Below are 24,900 nucleotides of genomic sequence, written 5' to 3'. Positions count from 1 at the left end.
ACAACATCCTGTATTCCATAAAACAAGGATGCAAGATATATTGGTGCCAATTTTAGCCCATCTACCTCTCTCATACTGCTCGTTCAGGGCCTCTCTCATATTAACAATGACGGTGTGCACAGCCCGTGTGCTCCCACCATTTCGGCCTTACATCACCCGCTCCCACTATAAATTCTCACCGCCGTCGCTCCCCGCTAGCCTCACCTTCCCCGCCTACTCGCTCCCCTCACCCCTCCTCCAATTCCAAGCTGCGATCTGTCGAGCGCCTCCCGTCCTCCCCCTCTCGCTTCCCTTCCCATGGCAAACCGCTGCGCCGGCCTCGACCCCACCTGGGCCCACTTCCCCACCCCGGCGCCGACCCACACGGCCCACGCCGCCGCCGCCGCGGCCAGCCACTACTACTGCTCGTCCCCTTCCCCCGCCTGGCTCATCACCTCCGCCGCCGCCGCCTTGGAGAACGAGGCGCTCACCTCCGCGCTCCGCGCCTCCATGGCGCCCGCCCACGCCTGCTCCTACTCCGCCGCCGCCGCCTCGTCCTTCTCCTGCCCGGCCACGCCGTCCTCCTCGACGACCTCCTCCGCCTCCGAGCTCCTGTCCGCCTCCAGCGGCGGCCACGACGCCGCTCCTGCGGCGCCGGCGTCGTCCAGCAGGCCCGGCGCCCGGGCCCTAGCGCAGGGAGCGAGACCTAGAGGGGGCCGCGTCACCAAGCGCAAGCCGCGGGCGTCGCGGCGCCCGCAGACGACCTACATCACCGCCGACCCCGCCAACTTCCGCCGCATGGTGCAGGAGATCACTGGCCTCCCCGTCCCCGTCTCCGTCCCCGGCCGGCCCTCCTCCTCCTCCTCCTCCTCCTTTCCCAGCGCCGCCTCTGAGGCTGCAGTGCCCAACTGGACGACGCCCGCGCCCGCGTGCGTGCTCCCGACGCTGGACACGTCCGCTTTCCTGCTCGACCGCGCCGCGGTGCCAGCAGCGCCGGAGGACAAGATCCCGGGCGGCGGGAACGCGTCGTCGACCGCGACGGACGCCGCCGTCGCTGTGGCAGCTGCGGCAGGGAACAACGACGACGACGACGACTCGGCGGCGCTGCTAGAGCTGGAGGCACTGGTGTCCGCGGCGGCGGGCGAGTGCGGCTTCCCGACCCTGGAGAGCTGGGGGATCATCTGATCAATGGTCTTAGAGGGGATTAGAGATGGAAGCTAGGGTGGTTTTGCTCTGTGTTTTTAGCTTGTTATGATAATGGAGTTTTTGGTCCGTCCGATGCGATGATCGGACGGCGGCGGTCGGTTGAGCCGATGCCGATGCCCATGATGATGTAGCAAGCATGGGAGTTTTTCATGTCCTGTAAGCAAGAATTATTAGCTACAGTAGGCTGCTACCTGCCTTTTTTTTAGCTGTAGTGCATCTCTGCTGGATGAGGATGACATGGTTGCCATGGTTCCTTCCTTGTAGTCTGTTACGGAGATGACAATGTTAATTATTCTGTAATGAAATCTAGCTAATGGCTTTCCTGGAGCAAAGGAATCTAATCTGTTATGATGGCAAAAGGGAAAAAGAGAAGCCCTACCCTAATGTGAACGAATGTACGTGTTCCTTTTACCTTTGAGCCTTTATTCAGTTTCAGGAATCAGCAGGAGAGTTGCACGTAGCAGCCCCATGGTTTTTGTTGGTTTCGTGACACGGTGACACACTTACACCGGCATGCGCCGCCTGCAAACAGCCAAAAAAGGGCCATACGTATTGCCAGCCATGAGACCATGCATACGGAGTTATGCATGCACTGCACAGCACAGCACTACAACCTGTTCTGTTGTTAAAAAAACACTAATTTATTCACTTCACTTGAGTTATCATCTGAATTTATCAATTATTTAGCATTATTTTTCTCTTAGGCCTTGTTTAGTTTCTAAAAAATTTTGCAAAAATTTTCAGATTCTACGTCACATCGAATCTTTAGACGTACGCATGAAGTATTAAATATAGATGAAAATAAAAACTAATTGCACAGTTTGGTCGGAATTAACGAGACGAATCTTTTGAGCCTAGTTAGTCCATAATTGGATAATATTTGTTAAATACAAACGAAAGTACTACTATTTTTATTTTGCAAATTTTTTTTAAAAGTAAACAAGGCCTTATAACAAATCAGACAAGAGTACTTTTATCAGCCAAGAGTACTTTTATACGACGACTTATGAGCGGCTTCTGCCTCCTCGTAGATGTACAAGAGTGGCAAGAGGCTTTGACTGTCGTTTGTCATTTGTCAACACAAGTATACGTAGTACAGAACAGTAGCCTGCGTGTGAACGCAAACGCAACGACGGGGACCGCACCGCACCAGGCCACCAGAAGGTGTGTGAAGTGTGAACGCAGCGTGAGCAGCTCGCAACGTGGACCGTTGCTGCTGCTACGACGACGCCGACGCGTAAACTCACCAACACTGATGGGCGCTGCATTGCCTGTCCAAGCACAAGCATCAATTCATTAACCACCAGATAGGAACTCCTGGAACGAGTTCACGAGAACAAAAGGAAAAGGGAATATATGAACATTTTCAGCTTAGACATCATTTTTTTTCTAACATAGGCCTTGTTTAGTTTTAAAAAAAATTTAGGAAATCAACACTTGAGTACTTTCGTTTGTATTTGACAAATATTGTCCAATCATAGACTAACTAGGCTCAAAAGATTCGTCCCGTCAATTCCGACCAAACTGTGCAATTAGTTTTTATTTTCGTCTATATTTAATACTTCATGCATACGTCTAAAGATTCGATGTGACGGAGAATCTGAAAAATTCACGAAAAATTTTAGTTTTGGCTACTATAGCATTTTCGTTTGTACAAATTTTATCCAATCATGGACTAACTAGGCTCAAAAGATTTGTCTCGTAAATTACAGGCAAACTATGCAATTAGATTTTATTTTTATTTATATTTAATGCTTTATATATGCGTCCAAATATTCGATGTGATGAAAAATCTTTAAAAACATTGAGAAATTTTGAAAACTGAACAAGGTCTTAATTGGAACACGAACACACATGTGCAATTAAATGGAAAATGGTTATGCTGGTAGTACCAGTGATCGGTCCCTAAAAATGGTGCAATTTTAAGGTAGTGTTTAGTCAAGCTATCATAAATTTAACTAAAATTTAAAATTAATACTTATTGTACTAAATAAATATTAGATTTGTTATAAAATATATTTTCATAATATGACTATTTTGATTTTGAATTGTTATTTGGTTCGACTCTAACCAAACCTAGAATTTTATTCTTCGTAGAAATGTGGTACTTCCGATAGAAACTATTCCCTCCATCTCGTAATAAAAGTTATTCTACCCTTCTATAGTTTTCCAAATTATTTGTTATTCCCACTTTCAATGTACATTGCTATTTTCTTAAGGGTGTACTCAACAATGTAACAAAATCCCTAGCTTACGTTGAGTTAAGAGAAAATTAAAAAAGAAAGAAAAAAAAGAACAAGGACTCCAATACGTAGAACGTGGGAGCAAGGTGTACATTGTAAATTTGTAATTTGTAATAAACTCCCTCCATAAAAAGAATGCAATTCTCACATATCTAGAAGTTAAACAGTTTCAACTTTGATTAAAATTATTTTAAAAAGTACTAACACTCTTGAAACAAATTATAATAAATGTTAATACTATTTATTATGAAAATTTTATTTAGAGAAATAAATGTTAGTACTATTTATTATAAACTTGATCAAAGTTGAGCAATTTTGACAGACATGTTTTTTTTTCATCGAGTAGAATCTTGTTTTCCGTGTTCTAAACTTTACTTCTTTAATTCTCATGTCCCTAAAATGACAAAGTGATATGGAACGAAGAGAGTAGGCTGGGCTCCCGCCAAATCGATTGCTGAACCTAGACATAGTCAAATGTACAGCTAAAATCAATTGTCATTTCCCTCTTCGCTATGAAGAATAGCAACACTGCTACATAGCTGTCCCGAAGCGTACGTGCATTACAGCCATTTATTTAACACAATCACATCTTTTCATCAGCAAAAGAATCAGAGCATAACCTGATCTTCCGCAATGGAAAAATGTACATAGTGGTACACTTCTATTCTACTTGGAGGGCTTTACATGGATTAAGCACAAGCTCACGATAGAAAAAGAAAAAAAAAATTGTTCAGAACTATACGTATTACAAAGTAACATCAGGATCTGGACAACAACATGCACATCGGTTTTGACGTCAGTATTATGGACTAATGTACCACGGAAGGATTCAAGCTCTACCATCTCCCTTCTGCGTGTTTTTGACCTTCTCCATCGCATCCTCAAATGATTTCTGAAATGCACCCGTTTAATTCACTACATCAGGCATACTATGCAACAATAGAGCAGAAGATCATACACTACCCCACAACAGTTACTTGTACAGATCACCCAATTATTTCAAGGCTTACCAATCTAACTGCTTACTCCACGTGTCAGAACCGGAAAATCAAGGGTTTTATTGTTAGTAAATCTACAAGGACTTTTTATTTTATTTTTCAGGATCTATGGTAGGATACAGTCATATCATATTCAATATTCACATTTAGTGGTAGGTAAATTCTAGCTCTTACAATCATAAGCGCACCAGAATTTTACTATCTACCATGCAAAATATAATGATCTTACAATGAGAAATTGACGTCAAATCTAAAAAGGAGCAGAGTACAGTTGCAAATTTTTGATTCATTTTACTGTCTACCATGCAAAATATAATGATCTGCGACTCTGTGGAGCTCACTACTAGCAAAGTGCGAACATGTGAATCACATAAAAATGAATAATCTGCATGTTATCAAATAATGATCTTCCTAAAGTAAAATACAAGGATCTTATGTTTACGAGTCTACTCATCTAGTTTCACATTTTAATTTTATTAAAAGCCAAGACTTTCTTAAACGAATAGTGAGCAACATTTGAAGAGCTGAGCCTATTCCATAGTTTTAAACAAAGTATCAATAACAATGGGAGGTCATGGGAACACAAACCTAGGCATTGTAATGTTTTTTATTTATATAACTAACCAACCTTTTAGGAAAAAGAGAAAATATCATTGTTGCACATTAGAATTTTAGATATGACAAAAAGAGGGTGTACCCAGTCCCAATGTTTTCCTAAACGCTAAACGGTAAACAGTCGGTCACCTGCCGTTTAGCCATTATTCGGGCTAAACAGTCCATTAAACGGGCTAAACGGTCAATTAAACGGACTAAACAGATGATTAAACGGAAACAGTGTATCATTGTGTAGCGTTTACACGGCGTTTAAACGGTCTAAACGGCCGTTTAGGCGAACAGTGCCCAGTCCTCGAAGCTCCCACAAGGTGCAAATCATATAATCGGCTTTTGGTTGGCTTAGATTCAGCTTGACTCTTGGGTTGCAATATGACAACATCAACAGCAGTAGGTTGCATCCATAAAACAAGTCATTTCACTTCTCCGTTTCTTTTCTACAAGTTGCCAACGCAAAATGAATGAACTCAGAATTTTTCTTCTAATCAACTCCCTCCACATTATTTTTTCATGCAGGAGCAGGACCCTTTTATCATTAACAAACCAATCAAGAGCTGATTGCTTGGCTATCACCCATCACCCATTAGCATATCGCATAACCTCACAACGACAACAAATTACAAATTAGCTACTCAATTTATAAGTTCGTGCAACAGCTTATACCAATTGGCTGTTAATAAATTCATACTGACAAATAGGCACGGCTGATTATACCAAGGGAATAAATCTGATTATTTGAACATTGTGAAAAATTAATGAAGTAACACACTTACCCCGGAGTTATTCATCTTCCAAATTTCTAAAATACTCCCATCAAGAAAAGCTGCCCCAGATAGCAATACACTGCAATACATAGTTATCAATTAAGCCGCTAGTTATCAATAGGAGTATCAGATTTAAAATACTTATAAGAATCTAAGATCACCATGCCTATAATACTAGAAATCAAAAAACACTACAGTGAACAACACTAGTTTGCAACACCCAACATGTGTTTGCTGAAACTTGACCACAGTAACAGTCTTTCTCCAGTTTTCTTATGAAATGCCAAACTCTGCATTTCATCTGACCGAACATCAATGGAACCAATAGCCTGCAACCATAGTAAGCCGCATTTCCATATTTGGCTCCATTCTGAATTTCTGGTCTCTCTAGATCAGGAACTGGTCAACCATCTTGTTTGTTTAGTAAACAGCCCGAGCTGGCACTCATCAAAAGGACAACAAAACTAAGCAAAGCTACAGACGAACCCCTCTTGCAAATGTTGCAAGAAACTAACCATTGGAGTATTGGACATTCCCGGAAGCCCCTTTTTGCAAGGCGGAAATAATGGACGAAGATTTTCGATTTCGACGCCAGTTTGGCATACCTGGCGAATCCCAGATTGATAAGGAAGCCTCGCCGAGTGACTGCCTTCAGTAAAAATTCCCAATCAATTGACCCCACCGAGGCGCCAGCACCTGCCCCCGGAGGCGTCCGTCGCCAGGAACCGCCGCCGTGGCCGTGGCCGTGGCCGTACCCATACCCGTACCCGTAGGAAGCCGACGAGGAGGCCCAAGCAGAGGAGGAGGTGCGCGCGTAGGAAGACGTGGAACCGCGAAGGCGGAGGTCGTACTCGGCGCGGCGTCTGTCGTCGGAGAGGACGTGGTACGCGTCGGACGCCTGGCGAAACCGGCGCGCGGCGTCGGCACGGGCGGCCGCGTCGGTGGAGCCGGCGTGGCGGTCAGGGTGATCCCGGAGCGCGCTGCGGCGGAAGGCAGCCTTGACCTCAGCCTTGGTGGCGTCTCGCCGGATACCCAGCGTCTGGTAGTGGTCGCCCATCGCCCGCCTGCGACAAGGCGATCGGATTTCGGTCGCTGGATCGCAGGCAGGAGGAAAGGCGAAGGAGCAGGGAGAGCCGGGGTCTCAAGAGACGAAAGGGATCGGCGGCGACGGCGGCGTCGTGGCCGCTCTGCCTGCCGCGAGTTCTCCCCGGCCCGGCGCGGTACATATACTGGGCCGAATTTGCGCTAAGCCCACTGAACCTAAGCTTTCATCTTCTGCCAACAGAAACACCATTTGGTTAATTGGATTACTTTTACACCCAATATAAACTTCTTTTTTTTTTTGCCTCAGTTCTCAATAAAATGGATGGAAAGGAAAAGGAACTAAGAAAACGAAATTTCAACAAACAATTTATTGCGTCCAAAAGTAGGAAGGTAACATTTCAGAATGAAGGAAAAGAGGCAACTATTATCACAACGGTACAAACTTCACGCAGTTTGCGCAATATATTCACTTGATTAGATGATATGTATGCCCAGCAAAACCAGAGCGGTAGATTTCGATAATCAGATTGTATACAACATCCATTGTGCGGGACGGTTAGGGGGACAACAAGACATGAAACTTCAGTATCTACTAGGCATCTAGGGAGACACGAGTTTCCGGTGCACATGCTCGTGGAGAGAGTGCTCATCACCGTCGTGATGATGGAACACATATGTTAAAACTCCAACAAGGCACAGCACCGTGCCGACAAGGATCTTGTCGTAGCGCTCAACCCAGTGGAACTTGATTTGGCTAGCACCATAGAATGAAAGGGCCACCAAGGATGTCATCACTGTGATGGTGCTGCAGGAAGAACAAAATGGGTGAATTGAAAAGAAGAATCGCTGTAAGAAGCATCTTTTTGGTACTTCATGCAACTATCACATTCAATACCTAGAAAACATTGAAGGAAATAAAGGATATGGATAACGGCTAACAATACTTACCCCTACAGACCATAGTTCAAAAGTGTACAGATAAAAAAAATAAGCGCCTGCACTAATAAAGCTGCCGCTCATTTTAACACAACAACTAGTGATCCTGTCATACCCTAGAGCTGTTCGTTTCGCTGAATTTGGCTTATGCTGATTTGTTGTGAGAGGAAAACACTGGTTCCCTCAGTCAATTGACTATTAATTTACATACGTGCTACAACAAAATGATGACTAATGATCCTGTCATACCCTAGAGTCTAGATTGGTTCCCTCAGTCAATTGACTCTTAATGTACATATGTGGTACAACAAAATGCTGACTAACGATTGTCTCAGTGTGCTCCAAGTATCAGCTAAGGCAACACAGAATGCTCACAGGTCCTGACACAGGAAATCCTACACCTAAGAAGCAACTTAGAGGCGAAGAGGACATAGGTAATCCTGATGGTCATGAGTCAGCAATCCTACTTTTTTGATCCATTACTTTAGATAGGGATAAAAACATCTTGCCATAATTAACTCCTTTCTTCAACTTTAGTGACTAAACAAACCAAAAAAAAATAAAATATATGACAGTACGATTTTAATTGGTAGTGCCAACAAGTAAAATAACAAAAAAAACAAAAATCAGTGGAGTGGAAGGGGTTCAAAACCTGAAGAGGAGCACAATGATCGCAAGAATCATCATTGAGGAAGAGTTGCCAACAGCAAGAAAAACTGGAAGAGTTGTTGCACAGGGTGATAATGCAGGTACAAGTACAAGACCGGCGACTGCCATCTTTTCCATTGGATGATTATGAGCATGGCTATGACCACCTTTTCCTAAGGCAAACAACAGGATATAACTTGCTCCAAGAAAAATCAGCAACAGCGAGGCAAGTTTGTGCACTGTTTCTTCGCCAGCTATAGTATTTGCCATAGTAACTGCAGTTATCCCGAGAAGAGCCGTAGAAACAACATGAAGAACACCTCCAAATGCAGCTGCAGAAGTTAGCAATCTTTTCTTAGTACAAACATATAGAAAGAAGGGCATCATTTGCAAAATAACAATGTCCTAATCACTAAATCACAGAAAATACAAGAATGAAGAAGATGACATTGCAAGTTCTTAGATAGTACACTACCCAGGATGAAGCAAACAGGGTGCACCAAAACAGTGGAACGAAGATGAGATAAAACATAGATGTAGTGCATGAATCATAACTTTGTGTTTAACCATAATTAATTAAGAGATCATGAAAAATACGATGCAAATACTCAGCATATGCCATGCGCACTAGGCAGCAGCCAGGCACCACCAGACTACCATGGCACAAAAACTGCCATCGTTTGTTAATGCCACGATGCACGACCGGATCCAACCAAGGGAACCAACCACGGAGAGCAGCCCAACCTGAGCAAAACCCTAATGGCCCTCTCTTGCACGATCAATTGGCCGCGAGCCTTCACCCACCCTCGTCAAACCATGCACCAGATCTGGAGCGCGGTGAACAATAACGAGCCGCAATCGCAGCAAGCGGGGAAACGGATGCACGGGGGAAGGAAGGAAGGGGAGGTGGGTACTGACTGACGAGGAGGGTGCGGGAGAGCGGCCAGCGCTGCGCGCGCGCGACGATGGAGAAGGGGAGCCAGTGCGTGGGGATGAAGGAGTGCAGCAGCGACACCGTGGCGATGCCCCCGATCGTCGACGCCTCCTCCGCGGTCCACCGGAAGCCGCCCAGCCCCCCGCCGCCGTCCATCCCCTGCTCAATCCGGTCAGCTGCGCGCCACCGCCGCCGCCGCGACGTGACGGTTGGGTTGGGGAGCGGGAGATCTGCGAAGGGGAGGGAGCGAGGACAAGGACAAGGAGGACCAGAGAGAGGCAGAGGGGAGGATGGGTGAGAGGTGGGAAGAAAGCGAGGGGAGTTGGAGTGCGAAAGCGGTCCGGCCCCAACTGCGCAGGCCGGGTTGTCCCGTTCCGGTTCCGTCGAGACTCGAGACGAGACGCCATGCTGGGGGTCCGCCGTATTCAGCTCAGCCCAGCCCAGTATTTCTCCTCCTGTATTTCAGTATTTGCACATAGCATAGTACATTGAAGCGCGTGATACAAGTACTACAGATATACAGATATAGTCTCTCCATCTCAAAAAAAAAATGCATCTTACGTTTTTGGATAAGTAAAATCCTTTTAGCTTTGACTAATTGTATAAAAATAATATCAATAATTATATCTTTATAAAAAATAATATCAATAATTATACTATAGATATATATTCCACAATCTTTATAATTATGCTTATTACACATCACATTAGTAATTTGTGTATTTTTTTTTTCAAAATTTTAAAGATTTAGCTCCACGATAAATGAGATGTGCATTTATTTTGTAACGGAGGAAGTACTCCGCTTTCAAATCGAGTTCTTCGTGAAACATGTTTTGTGTTAATTGAACCACGTTTAAATCACAAGTGGAAACCATTTGTTTAGACCGTAAATGGTGCACTAAATAGTTTGACTATTTATGATTAAAAAAGAGCCTAAACTACCTAAACAAAACATAGCATCTCAATATATAGAGTTTGCAGTGGGATATTTTTATTGATTTGTTTCAAAGAAGCTTTGGGCTGGGAAAAGGAGTTTTTTGTAGCTTGCAAGAAGTTTTTGAATATTGGATACCTTTAGACTAGAGATTATCATATAAAATTATTTATGTTTTCAACTGTTTTGTGGACCATGTGGAACATCTAAAATAAAATGGGATAGAGAAGAAGTTTGCACGATCATCTAATCAAATTTTCCACAAAAAATTTTTTTTTTGCTTCCTACAAAAAATGGCAATGCTTGAATGACAAAATCAATTCAATGAGAAGTTTGCTGGAAATCTTCTAAAAGCGAGCTGACAATCTGGAAGTAGATGGGCTTTTGTAAGAGTTTAGATATAACACTTAGCTCTTTTTTTGTTTTGCGTAATTGTTTTAGCTTTGTTCTCTGGTTTGAACAAGCAGGGTTCAATTTTCTCCGTAAGTTGGCAACCCCAGCAGTGATGTTGGTGTGAGATTTTAAATTGTGTAAACACTTATATGCATTATATGAAAGCAGAGATATCCCCATAGAAAAAAACCGTATATTTTAGTCGTACTATGCCGAATCTCTTAGATCATTTAACTGTTTTTAAACATCATCAAAATCATCTAAATATTATGCAAAGGGAAACTAAATGTCTACTATTTAGTGTTTAGGATAATATTGCCTAGAACAAAGCTAAAACAAACTATTAAATGTAGATAAAAATAACTAATTGTATAGTTTTTCTGTAATTTGCGAGGCAAATCTTTTAAGTCTAATTAGTGTTGGATAATAATTGCCAAATACAAAAGAAAATACTATAGTATCAAAAAAACTTTTCACCTAGGAAACTAAGGCCTGCTTTAGTTCCAAAAAATTTCAAGATTTCCCGTTACATCGAATCTTGTGGGATATGCATGGAGCATTGATAAAAAGATAAGTAATTGCACATTTATCTGTAATTTATAAGACGAATTTTTAAACCTAGTTAGTCTATAATTATACAATAATTATCAAAGACAAAATAGTCAAAAAAAAATCATCAACTAAACAAGGCCTAAACGAGACCTAAACAAAGCCTAGCTTGTGTTTGCCGCTTCTTGCTGTCGCTGCAACTTGTACGACCAAGGGAAAGATCCTCCCAGCACTGTTGGATATTCTGCTGCAGTTTGGTAGGGAAGCGTCGTCATCCCATCCACCTACTACTCGTACTCAGGTTTCTTGGCGCTCCAACCCAGGAATCCAATCGCAAGCGACTCAGCTGAGTTTGATTTGGAACTATTGTCGGATAGACCTCGGCAAATGTCATTTTCATGCAATTTTCTTGTGTCGTATTTGCATCGTACAAACTAAGGTCTTGTTTGTATGTTGTCGGATTTACTTCAATCCATGTGTGTTGAGGTGGATTGGGGTGGAATTTAGTTCAAATTCCACTCCAATCCACCTCAATACATATGGATTGATGTGAATCCGACTACATCCAAACAAACTCTAAGTGTTTACATACATACATACATACATACATACATACATACATACATACATACATACATACATACATACATACATACATACATACATACATACATACATACATACATATCATCATCGATCTTTTCATACGATGTTTAACTATTTGTCTAGTTGAAAAATAGTGTAGATATGTTTCTTTTCTTATTAGTGAGTGTTTGGTTGAGATTATTAAAGTTTAACAGATGTTGTAGTATTTTCGTTTTATTAGTTTCGTAAATAGTCTATATATTTAGTACTTCATCCATATATCCAAACATTCGATATAACGGACAATAAACTTTACAAGACAAATTAAATGGGGCCTTAATGTAAATATAAATATACATTTATTGACTATTTGTGTCTTTAATAAACAAAAAAAACATGGCATTATTAAATCCACCACGAAGCATGCCTTGATAGTTCAATTTTTTGATGACGCCGTAATTATGTGGATAAACAATCTCTCCATACCATTTTTTTAATATAAAATTCTCAACTGCCTGAAACAAATGAACAGCACTTTTTGAAATCCACTTTATAAACCTCTTAGCTCTATTCATTTCTTTTTTTTTTGCAAAAACTTCAGCATTTATATGATGTTTATTAAATGTATATAAAAAGTTACAAAAACATACTCGTACTACGGAGTATTCAACAGTTATATGATCCAAAAACTCAGTCCTCAGAAAGAAACCCTCCGAAAAGTCTCCATCAACCCCTCCCATTGCTGAAAATCTCACTGCCATCCCAATCCCTGAACCCCACAGAAGAAAACTCTCGACTCCCAAAAAGTCCTCAGCTCCCCACCTCCGCCTTTGACCTCGCCGGCGCCGGCCAAAATCCGCCGCCGACGATGCCTCTGCCTCTGGCGCACTAGGCCTACACTTCCGCCCCCCACCATGGCGTCCGAGCGCCCGCTCCTCGTCGCCACAACCCCGGACGCCTCCACCCCGGACGACGCCCCCTCGCCGCATCCCCCAGCGGCGTCACTGCTCCCGCCGGCCCAGTCGGAGCCTCCTCTCCGCGCGGACCGTCTTGCCTTCTCCGTCGAGGTCCCCGACCCATTCCGCCCCTACCGCCGTGGCGACGGACCCGCCGGCGCCGACGACCCATCCGCGTCGTCGCAGCGGGAGCGCGAGGCCGGGGACGACGAGTCCCGAGGGGTCATCGTGGGAGAGCCCTCACCGGAGTTCGCCGGGAACGCCATCCGAACGGCGAAGTACTCGTTCCTCACCTTTCTACCGCGGAACCTCTTCGAACAGTTCCGGCGGCTGTCGTACGTCTACTTCCTCGCCATCACCGTGCTCAACCAGCTGCCCCAGGTGGCTGTGTTCGGCCGCGGTGCGTCCGTGCTACCACTCGCCTTCGTGCTCTTCGTCACCGCCGTCAAGGACGCCTACGAGGATTTCCGCCGCCATCGCTCCGACCGCCAGGAGAACAACCGCCTTGCCTCCGTGCTCGCACAGGGCACCGCTGGCGAGTTCCAGCCCAAGAGATGGAAGCACATTCGCGTTGGGGACGTGGTGCGCATCGCGTCCAATGAGACACTGCCGGCCGACATGGTGCTGCTTGCTACCAGCGACCCCACCGGCGTTGCGCACGTCCAGACTGTGAATCTCGATGGGGAGACCAATCTTAAGACGAGGTATGCCAAGCAGGAGACACAGGTCAGGTTCTCCCAGAATGCTGGTGTCAGTGGCATCCTGCATTGCGAGCGGCCCAACAGGAACATTTACGGGTTCCAGGCAAATCTGGAGATTGATGGCAAGCGTGTCTCGCTCGGGCCATCCAACATTGTGCTTCGCGGCTGTGAACTCAAGAACACCACATGGGCAATAGGGGTTGTGGTATATGCTGGGAAGGAGACCAAGGTGATGCTAAATAGCTCAGGGGCGCCGTCGAAGCGGAGTCGCTTGGAAACACAGTTAAATCGGGAGACTGTCATATTATCCTTTATGCTTATTGGGATGTGCACAACTGCATCCGTGCTTGCTGGGATTTGGCTGCTGAATCACCAGAGGGAGCTGGAGTTCACCCAATTCTTCAGGGAGAAGGATTACACGACTGGGAAAAACTACAATTATTATGGTGTTGGGATGCAGATATTCATCACATTCCTTATGGCAGTGATAGTGTATCAGGTTATCATTCCTATCTCATTGTATATATCAATGGAGTTGGTAAGGCTTGGACAGGCATATTTCATGGGTGCTGATAAAGATCTGTATGATGAGTCATCAAGGTCGAAGTTCCAGTGTCGAGCTTTGAATATAAACGAGGATTTAGGGCAAATAAGGTATGTGTTCTCTGACAAGACTGGGACACTAACGGAGAACAAGATGGTGTTCCAGTGTGCTTCGATTCGCGGGGTTGATTACAGCTCTGGTAAAGATACAGGTGGATACTCGGTTGTAGGTATGATCACTTCAATTGATTCACTGCATCATAGTACTTGTTTTTGTGTTGTGATGTTGTCATTCCCTTATAAGAAATTTCTTTTGCTGATTTTGGACAGTCGGTGATCATCTGTGGACACCAAAGATGGCAGTTAAAACTGACCCTCAGCTCGTGAAACTACTCAGGGATAGTGGTTCGAATGAGGAACCAAAGCTTGTTCTTGAATTCTTCCTTGCTCTTGCTGCCTGTAATACCATTGTACCGCTTGTCCTTGACACTAGAGACTCAAAACAAAAGTTGATTGACTATCAGGGTGAGTCCCCTGATGAACAGGCACTAGCATATGCTGCAGCATCTTATGGTATTGTCCTTGTTGAGCGAACATCTGGTTACATAGTGATTGATGTCCTTGGTGACAGGCAGAGGTAACATAGCTCTAGCTATTGGCTTCATAGACATCCTACATTGGAATGATACATTAACATGTTTTCAATACATATGTCAACAACTATTAATTTTCTTGCAAATTATTGAACGTAATTACATAGTTAGGTGTTGAGGCTACCTGATTTATGATCTTCTAGGAAATAGTGAAATGCAAAAGTTGCTATAACTACTAGGTCCTATTATCAGCAATAATTGGTAGCACTGAAGAATCAAATTTGATATGGATAGTTCAAGATTTGTTATCCTTTACTTTCTAATTTTATGTTACATCATCTTTTTATCTTCAACATTGGTGTTTCCTCACAAAAATCCTAGTTTTGACTTGTCTTCCTAATTTGTCTGCATATGTAGTCTTCTCTGATTGGTAAAGTTGTATTGCTAATTGGATTCAATAAACTGTTTCGTTAATTATGGTAACTATGCTTTTTTGCTTCTATTATCTTGTGGTCCTATAGGATGGCACTTGAGCATGTGACTTCTGAGTTCTGGTGTAGTTAAATGAATGCCAGGATAGCTGACAGAGCAATTATTGTAGTATGAAAAATCTGGGAAGGGATAGCCTACCAGGAGAAACTTTTAAATTCGAGCTTTGGTGAAAATTCCTGTTTGCCTTTGATTGTAGTATGAAAATTCTGCTGGTAAGGGATAGGGTGGATGAACAACTAGGGAGTTTCTGCGTTGTAGTTGTTAATCTATCTCTAATTTTACTGGTCACAATTAAATTTCTCTAGTTTGGGTCACTCATCGTTCCATGAATGTTTCAAAACGAACTGTGCTTTGCCAATTTGATTGACATGTGCAAGTTTAGTGTGACCAACTACACTGGCTGTTTTATGTCACGATAGTTTGCTTTCTTCTGTAAGACTATATTGACTCTGTTATTTCTCATTCAAGACTTCCATTGCACCACCTTTTTGTGTATGTCAATTAACATCTCAATAATTTAATAGCATTATTGACTTATAATACTATTGTATTGTATTGTATTGTGCTGGTATGGAATGCACAGATTTGATATACTGGGACTTCATGAGTTTGATAGTGATCGTAAGAGAATGTCTGTCATAGTTGGCTGCCCTGATGAGACTGTTAAGCTGTATGTGAAAGGTGCGGACAGTTCAATATTTGGAATTACAAACAATTCATCTGAATTGGACATTGTTCGTGCTACAGAGGCGCATCTCCACAAGTATTCTTCACTAGGTCTAAGAACTCTTGTTGTTGGTATGCGTGAACTGAGTCGATCTGAGTTTGGGGAGTGGCAATTAGCTTATGAGAATGCCAGCACAGCAGTACTTGGAAGAGGAAACTTACTCCGATCTGTTGCTGCAAACATAGAGCGCAATGTCCACATATTGGGGGCCACTGGGATTGAAGATAAGCTTCAAGATGGGGTTCCAGAAGCAATAGAGTCTCTTAGGCAAGCAGACATAAAGGTTTGGATTTTGACTGGAGATAAGCAGGAGACCGCAATTTCTATTGGCTACTCCTGTAAGCTGCTGACCAATGACATGACACAAATTGTTATAAATAACAATTCAAAGGAGTCATGTCAGAGAAGTCTTGTGGAGGCGCTTACCACAACTAAGAAGCTCAGAGCTGCTTCATCAATTGGTACACAGGGTCCATTGTTAGCATCAGAAACTTCTACTGTAACTCTTGCTTTGATTGTAGATGGTAACAGCCTTGTTTACATTCTGGAGACGGAGTTGCAAGATGAGGTAACCTTCTTGATATAGCAACCAATGAATGTTCTATTGTTTGTTTTGACTTTCTTAGTACTAAGTGTCATGACTGATGCATGAATTGCTTTCTATTGTTTGTGGCAGCTTTTCAAACTAGCAACTGAATGTAGTGTTGTCTTATGTTGTCGAGTGGCTCCATTACAGAAGGCAGGGATAGTTGCCCTTATCAAGAACAGGACAGATGATATGACCTTAGCAATTGGTGATGGTATTATTCTCTCCTGCTTCTCTTATTATGGCGTATTTTATTCTCTATGAACTAATGTGTTCAAATCTGACATGAATTTCCTTACCTATGGTGTTCAGGCGCAAATGATGTTTCAATGATTCAAATGGCCGATGTTGGGATTGGCATCAGTGGCCAAGAAGGACGACAAGCTGTTATGGCATCAGATTTTTCTATGGGACAGTTTAGATTCTTGGTTCCTCTTTTATTAGTTCATGGTCACTGGAATTATCAAAGGATGGCCTATATGATCCTTTACAACTTTTACAAGAATGCTACGTTTGTCTTGGTTCTTTTCTGGTAAGAGTTTTTGGTTTCTAATATAGATATCTGCATTATGAACCTGAAAAAGTAGTAGTTGTCCTCTATGCTATGTCTAACGTAAATTAGTTTGGAAAAGGCTAGGATTCAATTATATTATAATTTATCTCTTAGTAAATGATTTCTACTAGGTTTACAAATATTGTATCTGGTTATGTAAGTTGGATGGTTCAAATTTCTTGCACTAACTATTTTTCTTATAATTACTCAAATGTTTCTGAAAAACCAATACTCACATGTGATCCCAGGTATGTACTTTATACAGCATTCACTTTGACAACTGCTATCACTGAATGGAGCAGTCTCCTGTATACTGTCCTTTATACGTCCCTTCCAACAATTGTCGTCGGCATTCTTGACAAGGATCTTAATAAGGCAACCCTGTTAGCTTATCCAAAGTTATATGGATCTGGCCAGAGGGATGACAAGTACAATGTGCATTTGTTTGTGCTCAATATGCTTGAAGCACTCTGGCAGAGTTTGGCCGTTTTCTACTTGCCATATTTTGCATATAGACGAAGCACAATAGATATGTCTAGTCTTGGAGACTTGTGGGCACTTGCACCTGTCATTGTTGTAAATATGCAATTGGCCATGGACATTATTAGGTGGAACTGGATAATACATGCGTTTGTTTGGGGCACAATAGCTGCAACAACAGTTTGCCTCTTTGTGATAGATTCCATATGGGTTCTTCCAGGGTATGGGTGAGTACTTCCTCTTCACCCTCTTATGACTGAACTCATGCATTTTCCTTTTGTATTCCATTAATTAACTGCACCATCGTTATTACACATTCAGTGGGTTGATGTTCGGAAGAACAAAAGGAATTCAGATACTTTTCTCTGCAAAATAATGTTCTTAGAATGTAAAATGATTCATTTCTTGGAATATGTTAGTGGAGAATCGCCTGAAGAAACAAACCAAACCATCTGGAAAAAAGAAAGAAAAAACAGTACTTCACATTACTGAGCTGAGAATGGACTATAATCTCTGTGTCTAGCATGCATAATATTATGATTTGCTGCTTTTGCACTGAGACTTTTCAAATACATTGAGAACTCTAATAACCAAAACTTAATAAGAATCATATGCATTAATATGTTGCTTTATGATTACTTGAATAGCTGTGGTGAATTGCATGATAACTGTTTCCATTAATTATTCCAGGGCAATTTTTCATTTAATGGGGACTGGCCTGTTTTGGTTTCTGCTGCTTGTCATTGTTGTTACAGCAATGGTCCCACATTTTGTATTCAAGGCTTTCACTGAACACTTTAGGCCCAGCGATATTCAAATTGCCCGTGAGATGGAAAAATTTGCAAATGTAAATCAGGTGAACTTGTCGGAAATTCCAATGACAGGACTTTCATGACAATAGTAGGGAACCTATAGTATTCCTTTCTTTTTCTTCTTTTCACTTCTTTTTTTTTTCACTTTTGGTGTGAATAGGAACTGATTCATTTAGCTGTAAGGTGATAGGTTTAATCTCTAATGTGTAACATTTACAGGAAAGGAAATAGAAGTCGATGCACAACAAGTTTTCATCCGTTTGTTGCAGCATTATTGTGGGCTAAATTTGTGGAGAGTGTATTGTAAATATGGAATACTTGGATGCTTGGAAATTCAATTTCCAAGTTTGTAGAGAGTATGTAAATTTGGGAGCACACGGATGCCTGGAAATTTAAGTTTCAATTTTGTTTCTTTCGAAATTTATAAGTTCCAAAATTTTTCTTCCTGCTTTGCTCATGTATTCTCCTAGTCACAGTTTGTTTATTTTGACTGTTGCCTGTGTGGTAGAGGTATTGCAGCATTGGATCAAAATTCCAAAGTCTTACAGGTATTGTGCCACTGCCATGTTAGACTCCACAGACAGTTGTGCCACCACATGTGGTAGTGGCAGGAGTGCGCATAGGGCAACTGCTGTTCAGTTTACGGACAAGTTGGATATGGATATCCCTAATATAGGAATAATGTTGGATATGGATATCCCTAAGATAGGAATAATTGGATATGGATATCCCTAATATAGGAATAATGTTGGATATGGATATCCCTAAGATAGGAATAATTGTCTAGATGCTAGATAGTCCCTAAAAAAAGTTGTGGCACGACCTCATCCATATTTTCTAATATTTACTATTAATAAATAAAGGGATTTTGCTAAATTTTAGGTGCCTGAATTTTAGTTTTCCTTCGGGCGATGGTTATTGCATATAGTTTTAGTTCATTATAATTTCTATAAATATAATCTGTAATTTTCGGTTCTGAGAATAAAAAACCAGTTAGACAAAACCACAAACCTGACAAAATCTTATATGTGTTGGCACAAAGATAATTTAAAAACTGACAATTATTTTCTATAGTTAGACAAGGACAAAATTTTGATATTTATGACATAGATAAATAATAAATCACAAAAGTAATAATTTACTTGTACTAATTTATAGTACAAAGAGTGTTTCCTAAAATTATCTTAAAATTCAGGCACCTGAAATATAGGAAAAGTGATAAATAAATTAGAAATTATTAGTATGTTATATTATTATTACTTAGTAATTATGATAGTAACTTGGCAATTAGCCAATTAGCATACGTTTTGTGTGTCAATTAGGAGAATAGTAGTCGCAATTAACATATGCACATGCGTCTCGTTATCGATAGGAATATCGCCTACCACTAAAAGCACAACACCATTAAATCCTGGAATAAATCTAGGAAAATACGAACACTCATGTCAAATTGAGAACTTAAACCCTAGAATAAATTTAGAAAAATACGAATGCCCATATCAAATCAAGGACTTAAACCCAGATGAATAGTTGAGGAAAATGCGAGCAACATATTTTATGTTTAGTTAGTGATTATCATGATAATATTAGTATTAGTACATATTTATTAGTGTATAATTAGTTGTTGCTTTTAAATAATAGATACAATTAGTCAACTATTCTCATCCCATCCATCCAACCAAATAGAAAAATAGTTGTCCTATGTCTCAAAAGGCCAAAGTTCATGGATTGATCATTTCACATCCAACTTTGCGCTCAAACCGAACACCGTCAATGCACAAGACTGCTAATGAATGGAGTACAGTTTTTTGAACAATTGAACTCCAGCATAAACAAATACAGGCTAGCGGCCATTATCATCTCTTTAATCGCGCTCATGAACCTAGGTATCCACTCCATGACCTCAATGCAGTTACTCTATTCAATCCAAATTATAAGTTGTTCTAGCCTTTTTAGATATATATCTTTTACTATGTAGATACATAGCAAAATCTATGTATCTAGAGTCAGAACAACTTATAATTTAATTTAGAACGGAGGGAGTACATTAGAACTTTAACCAGCTAAAAGACTATCGACATCAATTCACAGGCCTACTGTATTTACATAAGGCTCCTTGAGCAGTCATAATCTTCAGACCAACCTAGCTATCGTCAGAAAGAAAAGAAAAACTGTAAATCTTGGACAGGTCTGAGTTGATTGCCAAACTGCTGCGCTTAGCGACAGATCAATTCAAGAAAATCTTAAATAGGAACATTGACCATCCTCTGGTATCCTTTGTTTTGAGGACAATTTATTTGCGGTATGATGTCACCGATGGGAGCATCTATAAGTTTCTCAGGTCCTCTCCTGAAATGTCTGAGAGCGGGAAAACGCTGCTGGATTGGCCTGCAGGGATTCTGGCGTCTTAGTCTCACTATTTTTCAGATCCTTGGACTGGAAAGACTTGAATATGATTCTCTCATCAGGCTTGATACCAAGAGAGGCCCAGATTGAACTCTTTGCTGCCTCTTCTGGGTTGTCAATTCGGAGAGCTTTAGGGACCCAAAACTTTTTTTCTGCCTTCTGTTCTTCCTGCAAATTAGCTACCCTTGTATGCTTTCCTAACACCCTAGAGTTGCTTCCTGAAAAAGCTAAACTGTTTGGGGGAAGAGATAGTAATGTAGGGCCACTACTTCCAGGCCATGCTGCACCCCATACTGCACTTGGCCAACCAGGAATGCAGCTCACGAAGGCTGGCACGAGAGGGAATGGAACAGCAGGTGCACAAATTCCCGGGGTTGGTACCATGGGTGGTGGTGGTAGTGAAAGAGGACTGACCGTACCATTTCCCGGCCCATGAATACCATCTGCTGAGGACTGATTAGTCACCATGACTGCAGCAGGATTTCCGGAGAACACCGAAATGGGTCCAGCATGGTGAGACTGCGTGTTGGGATCAGGTTCTTTCACACCATTACCGTACGCTGAAGTACTATCCTCCTCCTTTTTAACTGTATTTTCTGGCATCCAGTTTTCCGAGGAGCCAGATACCACAGAGGATGCACATGATTTCTCTTCCTTATTGTCACCAGAGACCAAGGAAATAAGGTCGGCATTATTCTGCTCTTTAATATTAAGGACTGGAGATACAGACTTGCACGCTGTTTCATTTTGTTTTCCTGAACCTTGAAGGACAGATGGCTTGACTGCAAGAGACTGGCGCTGAGTTGCATCAGAAACATCTCCATTAGCAGTTACGATATGATCACACGGCTTGGTGACATGATGGTGATGAGATGGATCCTTATTTCTGCGTCTACCAGAACCTATAGGGACATTCCTCATAGTCCCCCCGGCAGTCCAGTACCTCTTGCAGTTCCGGCAGAAATGCCTGGGCTGGTTCACATTGTAATTGTTGAAGTAGCAAAATTTTGTTTCCATACTATGGCAGCGAGGGCAAGGCAGAATCTTATCTGGCTTCTTGAGTACCTTCTCTTGGCCAGATCCACCAGATTCAGTCTTAGTTTCCTCAGACTTGGAATCGTCTGTTTTCCCAGGCTGACTGATGATAGCTTGTAAACTATTCTTAACTTCCTCAGACTTGGAATCAGCTTCCATTTTCCCATGCTGACTGCTAATAGCTTGTAAACCATTCTTCATATTGTTCTTGGAAGGGAAGGGACTTGCTTTGACAATCAAAGGCATGTTTGGAAGGCATGACATGCCATCATTGCTTCTTACATCATTTGCTAACTTGGTGCTAACCTGAAACAGATAATTTATGATGTGTCATCAGAAGATAAACATCAGAGAATAGATTAGACAAGTCAGAAGATGAAAATCATTATATGAAGCAGAATTTTAGTTTAATTCAGATCCAGATACAGGTACCAAATACTAACACTAAGCAACAGTTACCAACTACCATTTTATTTGGCACTGGAGACACAATTAGTTACTAGTATTAAGCATAAAAATATGGAAACTTTGAGACAATTTGTGTGCTGCCTGTCACTGATTTGAAATTAAATGAGGGACCAATACTCGCAAGAACCACCCAATGTGTTACATGATTTGCATTTCCATGCGCCACAACTGAGGCTGTTAGAACTTCTTGTGCCGTTGCTTTTCAACAAACTGTTGGTCCGACTATGGAAGTACGCTAATGCACTTATGTTCAACCAGATTAGGCTGAACCACATCTATCATGTAGCACTGGAATTTCATACTTCATATGTCAGTGTTTGCTACTTTCAAGTTACGACAAACTCATTTCCATTGCACATGGACTTACATAAAACACATGTGTGTTAAAATATAGTTTGGGTGCAAGTGTGAGGTGCCTGACTTGGTAGATTTTGTTTCTTTGAAGACACAAATACCACTTTGCACTCGAAACCAAGATGGGTGCCTGAATTCGACACAAGTACAGATGTCTAGATCAGACAAACTTTCTACGACTCCAGTGTCTAGGTAAAAACCTATGTAGGCTAGGGCTATTTCAAACAACTATTCAACAATCAGCTTTCAGCTATGTTGCTCATAAGTCACAAGCCACTATCACAGTATCAATCAATGTTATGAACATGCTGACACTTCAATGGTAGACCAGGCAATTACCAACAATTTAAGACAATAATTTCATGGTTGCCACGTAAGGACCACAGTTGACTTCCAAACTAATATGTATTAGGGACGCATACCAAAATGCAAACTTTAATTAAATGAAATAGTACATGTACAACAGGGCTGTTCTAGCAAACCAAAAGGACCATCCCTGATTCCATCATCGGAGTGTAAATAGTACTAATAAGATTCTGTTGTTGTTCATAAGTACAGCAGAAACAACCAGTCCCTTGTCACACTCACACAACATACTTCCATATTTAGTACACTGAAAGGCAGGCAGAAGAACTCACCCTTTTTTTTCAAAAAAAAAATAAATAAAATAAAGGACACCCAGAGGAACTTAAGGAACCTGATTATAATACTGGTCTCTTGACTGACATAACCTGAATGTTCCTTATCCTTTCGACGGCATTACCCCCAAGAAAACAAGAAAATTCTCAGCGATTTCTCCTCAGACAAAGGCAATGTATCTTTTTAAAGAAAAAAAAAAGGAAACAAAGTCGTACGTGGACACTATGAACAAGGCAAGCAATCTCCATAGTCCATACCATACATATTGAGCAGCTATCACATCAAGCGCCAACAGAAGTAACCCCTCAGCAGTCAGCACGAAACGATTAGCAAACAAACAAACAAACAAATCCCTGAGACCGCAATGCCGTCAAGTCGCCAAGAAACACATATTGGAAGAGAATTCCCGTACGAACACTAACCAAACACATAAACCCTTAGGCTTTTTTTTTTTTGGGTGAGGTATGGAATCAAACAGGGCTCCAAAAGGAAGAATCGTTTGGCAGCAACAGCGATCGGAATCCCCGCAGGAACCATGATCCACCAACACGCATTTGACAGCGCAAAAGCAGGGGGGAGAGAAAAAGCGCATCCGATTCCGCTTTCCCGTCCTCTTCCTTTTTTTCCCAGAAACGGCCGGCAATGACCATCCTGCCCCCCCGCCTGCCAGAACCCCGTCGACCGAGAAAGAAAAGAACCCCGTCCATCCCTCGTCGTCCAAGGAATGATTCCGAGAGCTGGGACTGCGGCTGCTCACCTCGGATGCGGCCGCTGCGACGACGGAGGAGTGGAGCACCGGGATGCTGCGGCCGAAGAGCTTAATGGCGGCGTCCTGTCCCCGGCCCCGGCCTCGGTCCTGGTCCAGGCCTCCTCCGGGCGCGGCCATGGCGCGCCGGCCGATCTCGTCTCGGCCCCGCGCGCGGTCACCCGGAACAGCAGGCGGCGCCTCGTGCGGGTGGCATGCGGCGGTCTCGAGGACGGGAATGGAATGGGAAGTGAAGGGAAGGAGAGGAGGGAGAGGAAGACGGCGGTGATGATTGCGTGGGTGCTCGAGCGGAAAGGCGGCCTGCTCCTGCTGGTCTGGTCTGGGACTCTGGGCTGTGCTTGTGTGCCCCGGGGCGAGGAGAATTCGGTGGCCTTTTCGCCCCCTTTTCTGATGGCTGCTGCAGCAGCAGCAGAGGAGAAGGGAGGGAGGGAGGAAGGGCGACCGGGGCAGCCGGTGACAGTGTGTTGGCGCGCACGGGGCGTGTCCTGCTCCTGTGCTGCTGACCGCTGTCACGCGCCGCCCGCCGCCCCGGCGGCCTTCACATGCGAGGAGCAAATGATGAGCAATGGAGCCCCCGGGGTTTTTTTTTTTCCTGGAGCAGCATTGAAATTACATGGAATGGAGGAATTATTATGAGAGGCAAAGGTGTTGGCTATAGAAGAACGAAGAAGTCAATGAATTAGATACTACTTTTTAAGTTTAATTAGGTTGCCCTATCTTTCGGAAGGAAACGATAAAATCGCCGATTAATAGTTGAGGGGTAAAGGTCGGCGGCGGCTGCCGATGCTAGAAGAGAAACGGATGGTAGCGTGGTACTAGTATATTGCATGAGTGTCGGTAAAGTGGATAACCTTTTACGTTTAATTGGGTTACACTATCTTTTTAGAAGAAAACGACAAAAATCACCAAAATGGTAATAGTTGAGGGGTAAAGGTCGTCGTCGGTTGCTGTCCCTAGAAGAGAA

General features: G+C 42.5%; 5 protein-coding genes across 6 annotated transcripts; 2 read left to right on the top strand and 3 right to left on the bottom strand.

Moving 5' to 3' along the window:
- Positions 206-1,596, top strand: LOC8054669 (calmodulin-binding protein 25). Its single transcript, XM_002457605.2, has one exon. The coding sequence runs from the start codon at positions 298-300 to the stop codon at positions 1,162-1,164; it is 867 nt and encodes a 288-aa protein (XP_002457650.2). The 5' UTR covers positions 206-297; the 3' UTR covers positions 1,165-1,596.
- Positions 3,914-7,018, bottom strand: LOC8054668 (chaperone protein dnaJ 72). The gene is made up of 3 exons (XM_002455416.2): positions 6,408-7,018; positions 5,812-5,881; positions 3,914-4,320 (listed from the first exon to the last, which is right to left on the bottom strand). The coding sequence occupies exons 1-3, from the start codon at positions 6,857-6,859 to the stop codon at positions 4,258-4,260; spliced, it is 585 nt and encodes a 194-aa protein (XP_002455461.1). The 5' UTR covers positions 6,860-7,018; the 3' UTR covers positions 3,914-4,257.
- Positions 7,200-9,728, bottom strand: LOC8074539. Its single transcript, XM_002455415.2, has 3 exons — positions 9,349-9,728; positions 8,435-8,762; positions 7,200-7,651 (listed from the first exon to the last, which is right to left on the bottom strand). Exons 1-3 carry the CDS (start codon positions 9,518-9,520, stop codon positions 7,447-7,449), a joined length of 705 nt encoding a protein of 234 aa, XP_002455460.1. The 5' UTR covers positions 9,521-9,728; the 3' UTR covers positions 7,200-7,446.
- LOC8054667 (phospholipid-transporting ATPase 1) lies at positions 12,578-18,704 on the top strand. Of its 2 annotated transcripts, XM_021457438.1 has the most exons (8): positions 12,578-14,255; positions 14,356-14,662; positions 15,694-16,405; positions 16,514-16,637; positions 16,736-16,955; positions 17,225-17,683; positions 18,147-18,312; positions 18,488-18,704. In XM_021457438.1, exons 1-8 carry the CDS (start codon positions 12,740-12,742, stop codon positions 18,497-18,499), a joined length of 3,516 nt encoding a protein of 1,171 aa, XP_021313113.1. In that variant the 5' UTR covers positions 12,578-12,739; the 3' UTR covers positions 18,500-18,704. The 2 variants fall into 2 exon arrangements, with proteins under 2 accessions (XP_021313113.1, XP_002457649.1); XM_002457604.2 differs by having other exon boundaries at positions 12,579-14,255; positions 18,147-18,692.
- LOC8054666 (cyclic dof factor 2) lies at positions 20,132-24,402 on the bottom strand. The gene is made up of 2 exons (XM_002455414.2): positions 23,928-24,402; positions 20,132-22,015 (listed from the first exon to the last, which is right to left on the bottom strand). The coding sequence occupies exons 1-2, from the start codon at positions 24,054-24,056 to the stop codon at positions 20,606-20,608; spliced, it is 1,539 nt and encodes a 512-aa protein (XP_002455459.1). The 5' UTR covers positions 24,057-24,402; the 3' UTR covers positions 20,132-20,605.

The sequence above is a fragment of the Sorghum bicolor genome, chromosome 3, assembly GCF_000003195.3.
Source record: "Sorghum bicolor cultivar BTx623 chromosome 3, Sorghum_bicolor_NCBIv3, whole genome shotgun sequence".
Classification (NCBI taxonomy): domain Eukaryota; kingdom Viridiplantae; phylum Streptophyta; class Magnoliopsida; order Poales; family Poaceae; genus Sorghum; species Sorghum bicolor.
Note: the sequence above shows the minus strand (reverse complement) of the source record. Positions and strands in the feature narration are given on the sequence as shown.

Excerpts from the sequence above, each read along its gene's own strand:
- LOC8054669 (XM_002457605.2), top strand. The coding sequence starts at position 298 with ATGGCAAACCGCTGCGCCGGCCTCGACCCCACCTGGGCCCACTTCCCC.
- LOC8054668 (XM_002455416.2), bottom strand. The coding sequence starts at position 6,859 with ATGGGCGACCACTACCAGACGCTGGGTATCCGGCGAGACGCCACCAAG. Across the intron at positions 5,882-6,407 it reads ATCAATCTGGGATTCGCCAG|TGTATTGCTATCTGGGGCAG; the intron begins GTATGCCAAACT and ends TATGTATTGCAG. Across the intron at positions 4,321-5,811 it reads GGAAGATGAATAACTCCGGG|AAATCATTTGAGGATGCGAT; the intron begins GTAAGTGTGTTA and ends GGTGCATTTCAG.
- LOC8074539 (XM_002455415.2), bottom strand. The coding sequence starts at position 9,520 with ATGGACGGCGGCGGGGGGCTGGGCGGCTTCCGGTGGACCGCGGAGGAG. Across the intron at positions 8,763-9,348 it reads CTCCCGCACCCTCCTCGTCA|CTGCATTTGGAGGTGTTCTT; the intron begins GTCAGTACCCAC and ends TAACTTCTGCAG. Across the intron at positions 7,652-8,434 it reads ATCATTGTGCTCCTCTTCAG|CACCATCACAGTGATGACAT; the intron begins GTTTTGAACCCC and ends TTCTTCCTGCAG.
- LOC8054667 (XM_002457604.2), top strand. The coding sequence starts at position 12,740 with ATGGCGTCCGAGCGCCCGCTCCTCGTCGCCACAACCCCGGACGCCTCC. Across the intron at positions 14,663-15,693 it reads GTCCTTGGTGACAGGCAGAG|ATTTGATATACTGGGACTTC; the intron begins GTAACATAGCTC and ends TGGAATGCACAG. Across the intron at positions 16,406-16,513 it reads AGACGGAGTTGCAAGATGAG|CTTTTCAAACTAGCAACTGA; the intron begins GTAACCTTCTTG and ends TGTTTGTGGCAG.
- LOC8054666 (XM_002455414.2), bottom strand. The coding sequence starts at position 24,056 with ATGGCCGCGCCCGGAGGAGGCCTGGACCAGGACCGAGGCCGGGGCCGG. Across the intron at positions 22,016-23,927 it reads TCGCAGCGGCCGCATCCGAG|GTTAGCACCAAGTTAGCAAA; the intron begins GTGAGCAGCCGC and ends TATCTGTTTCAG.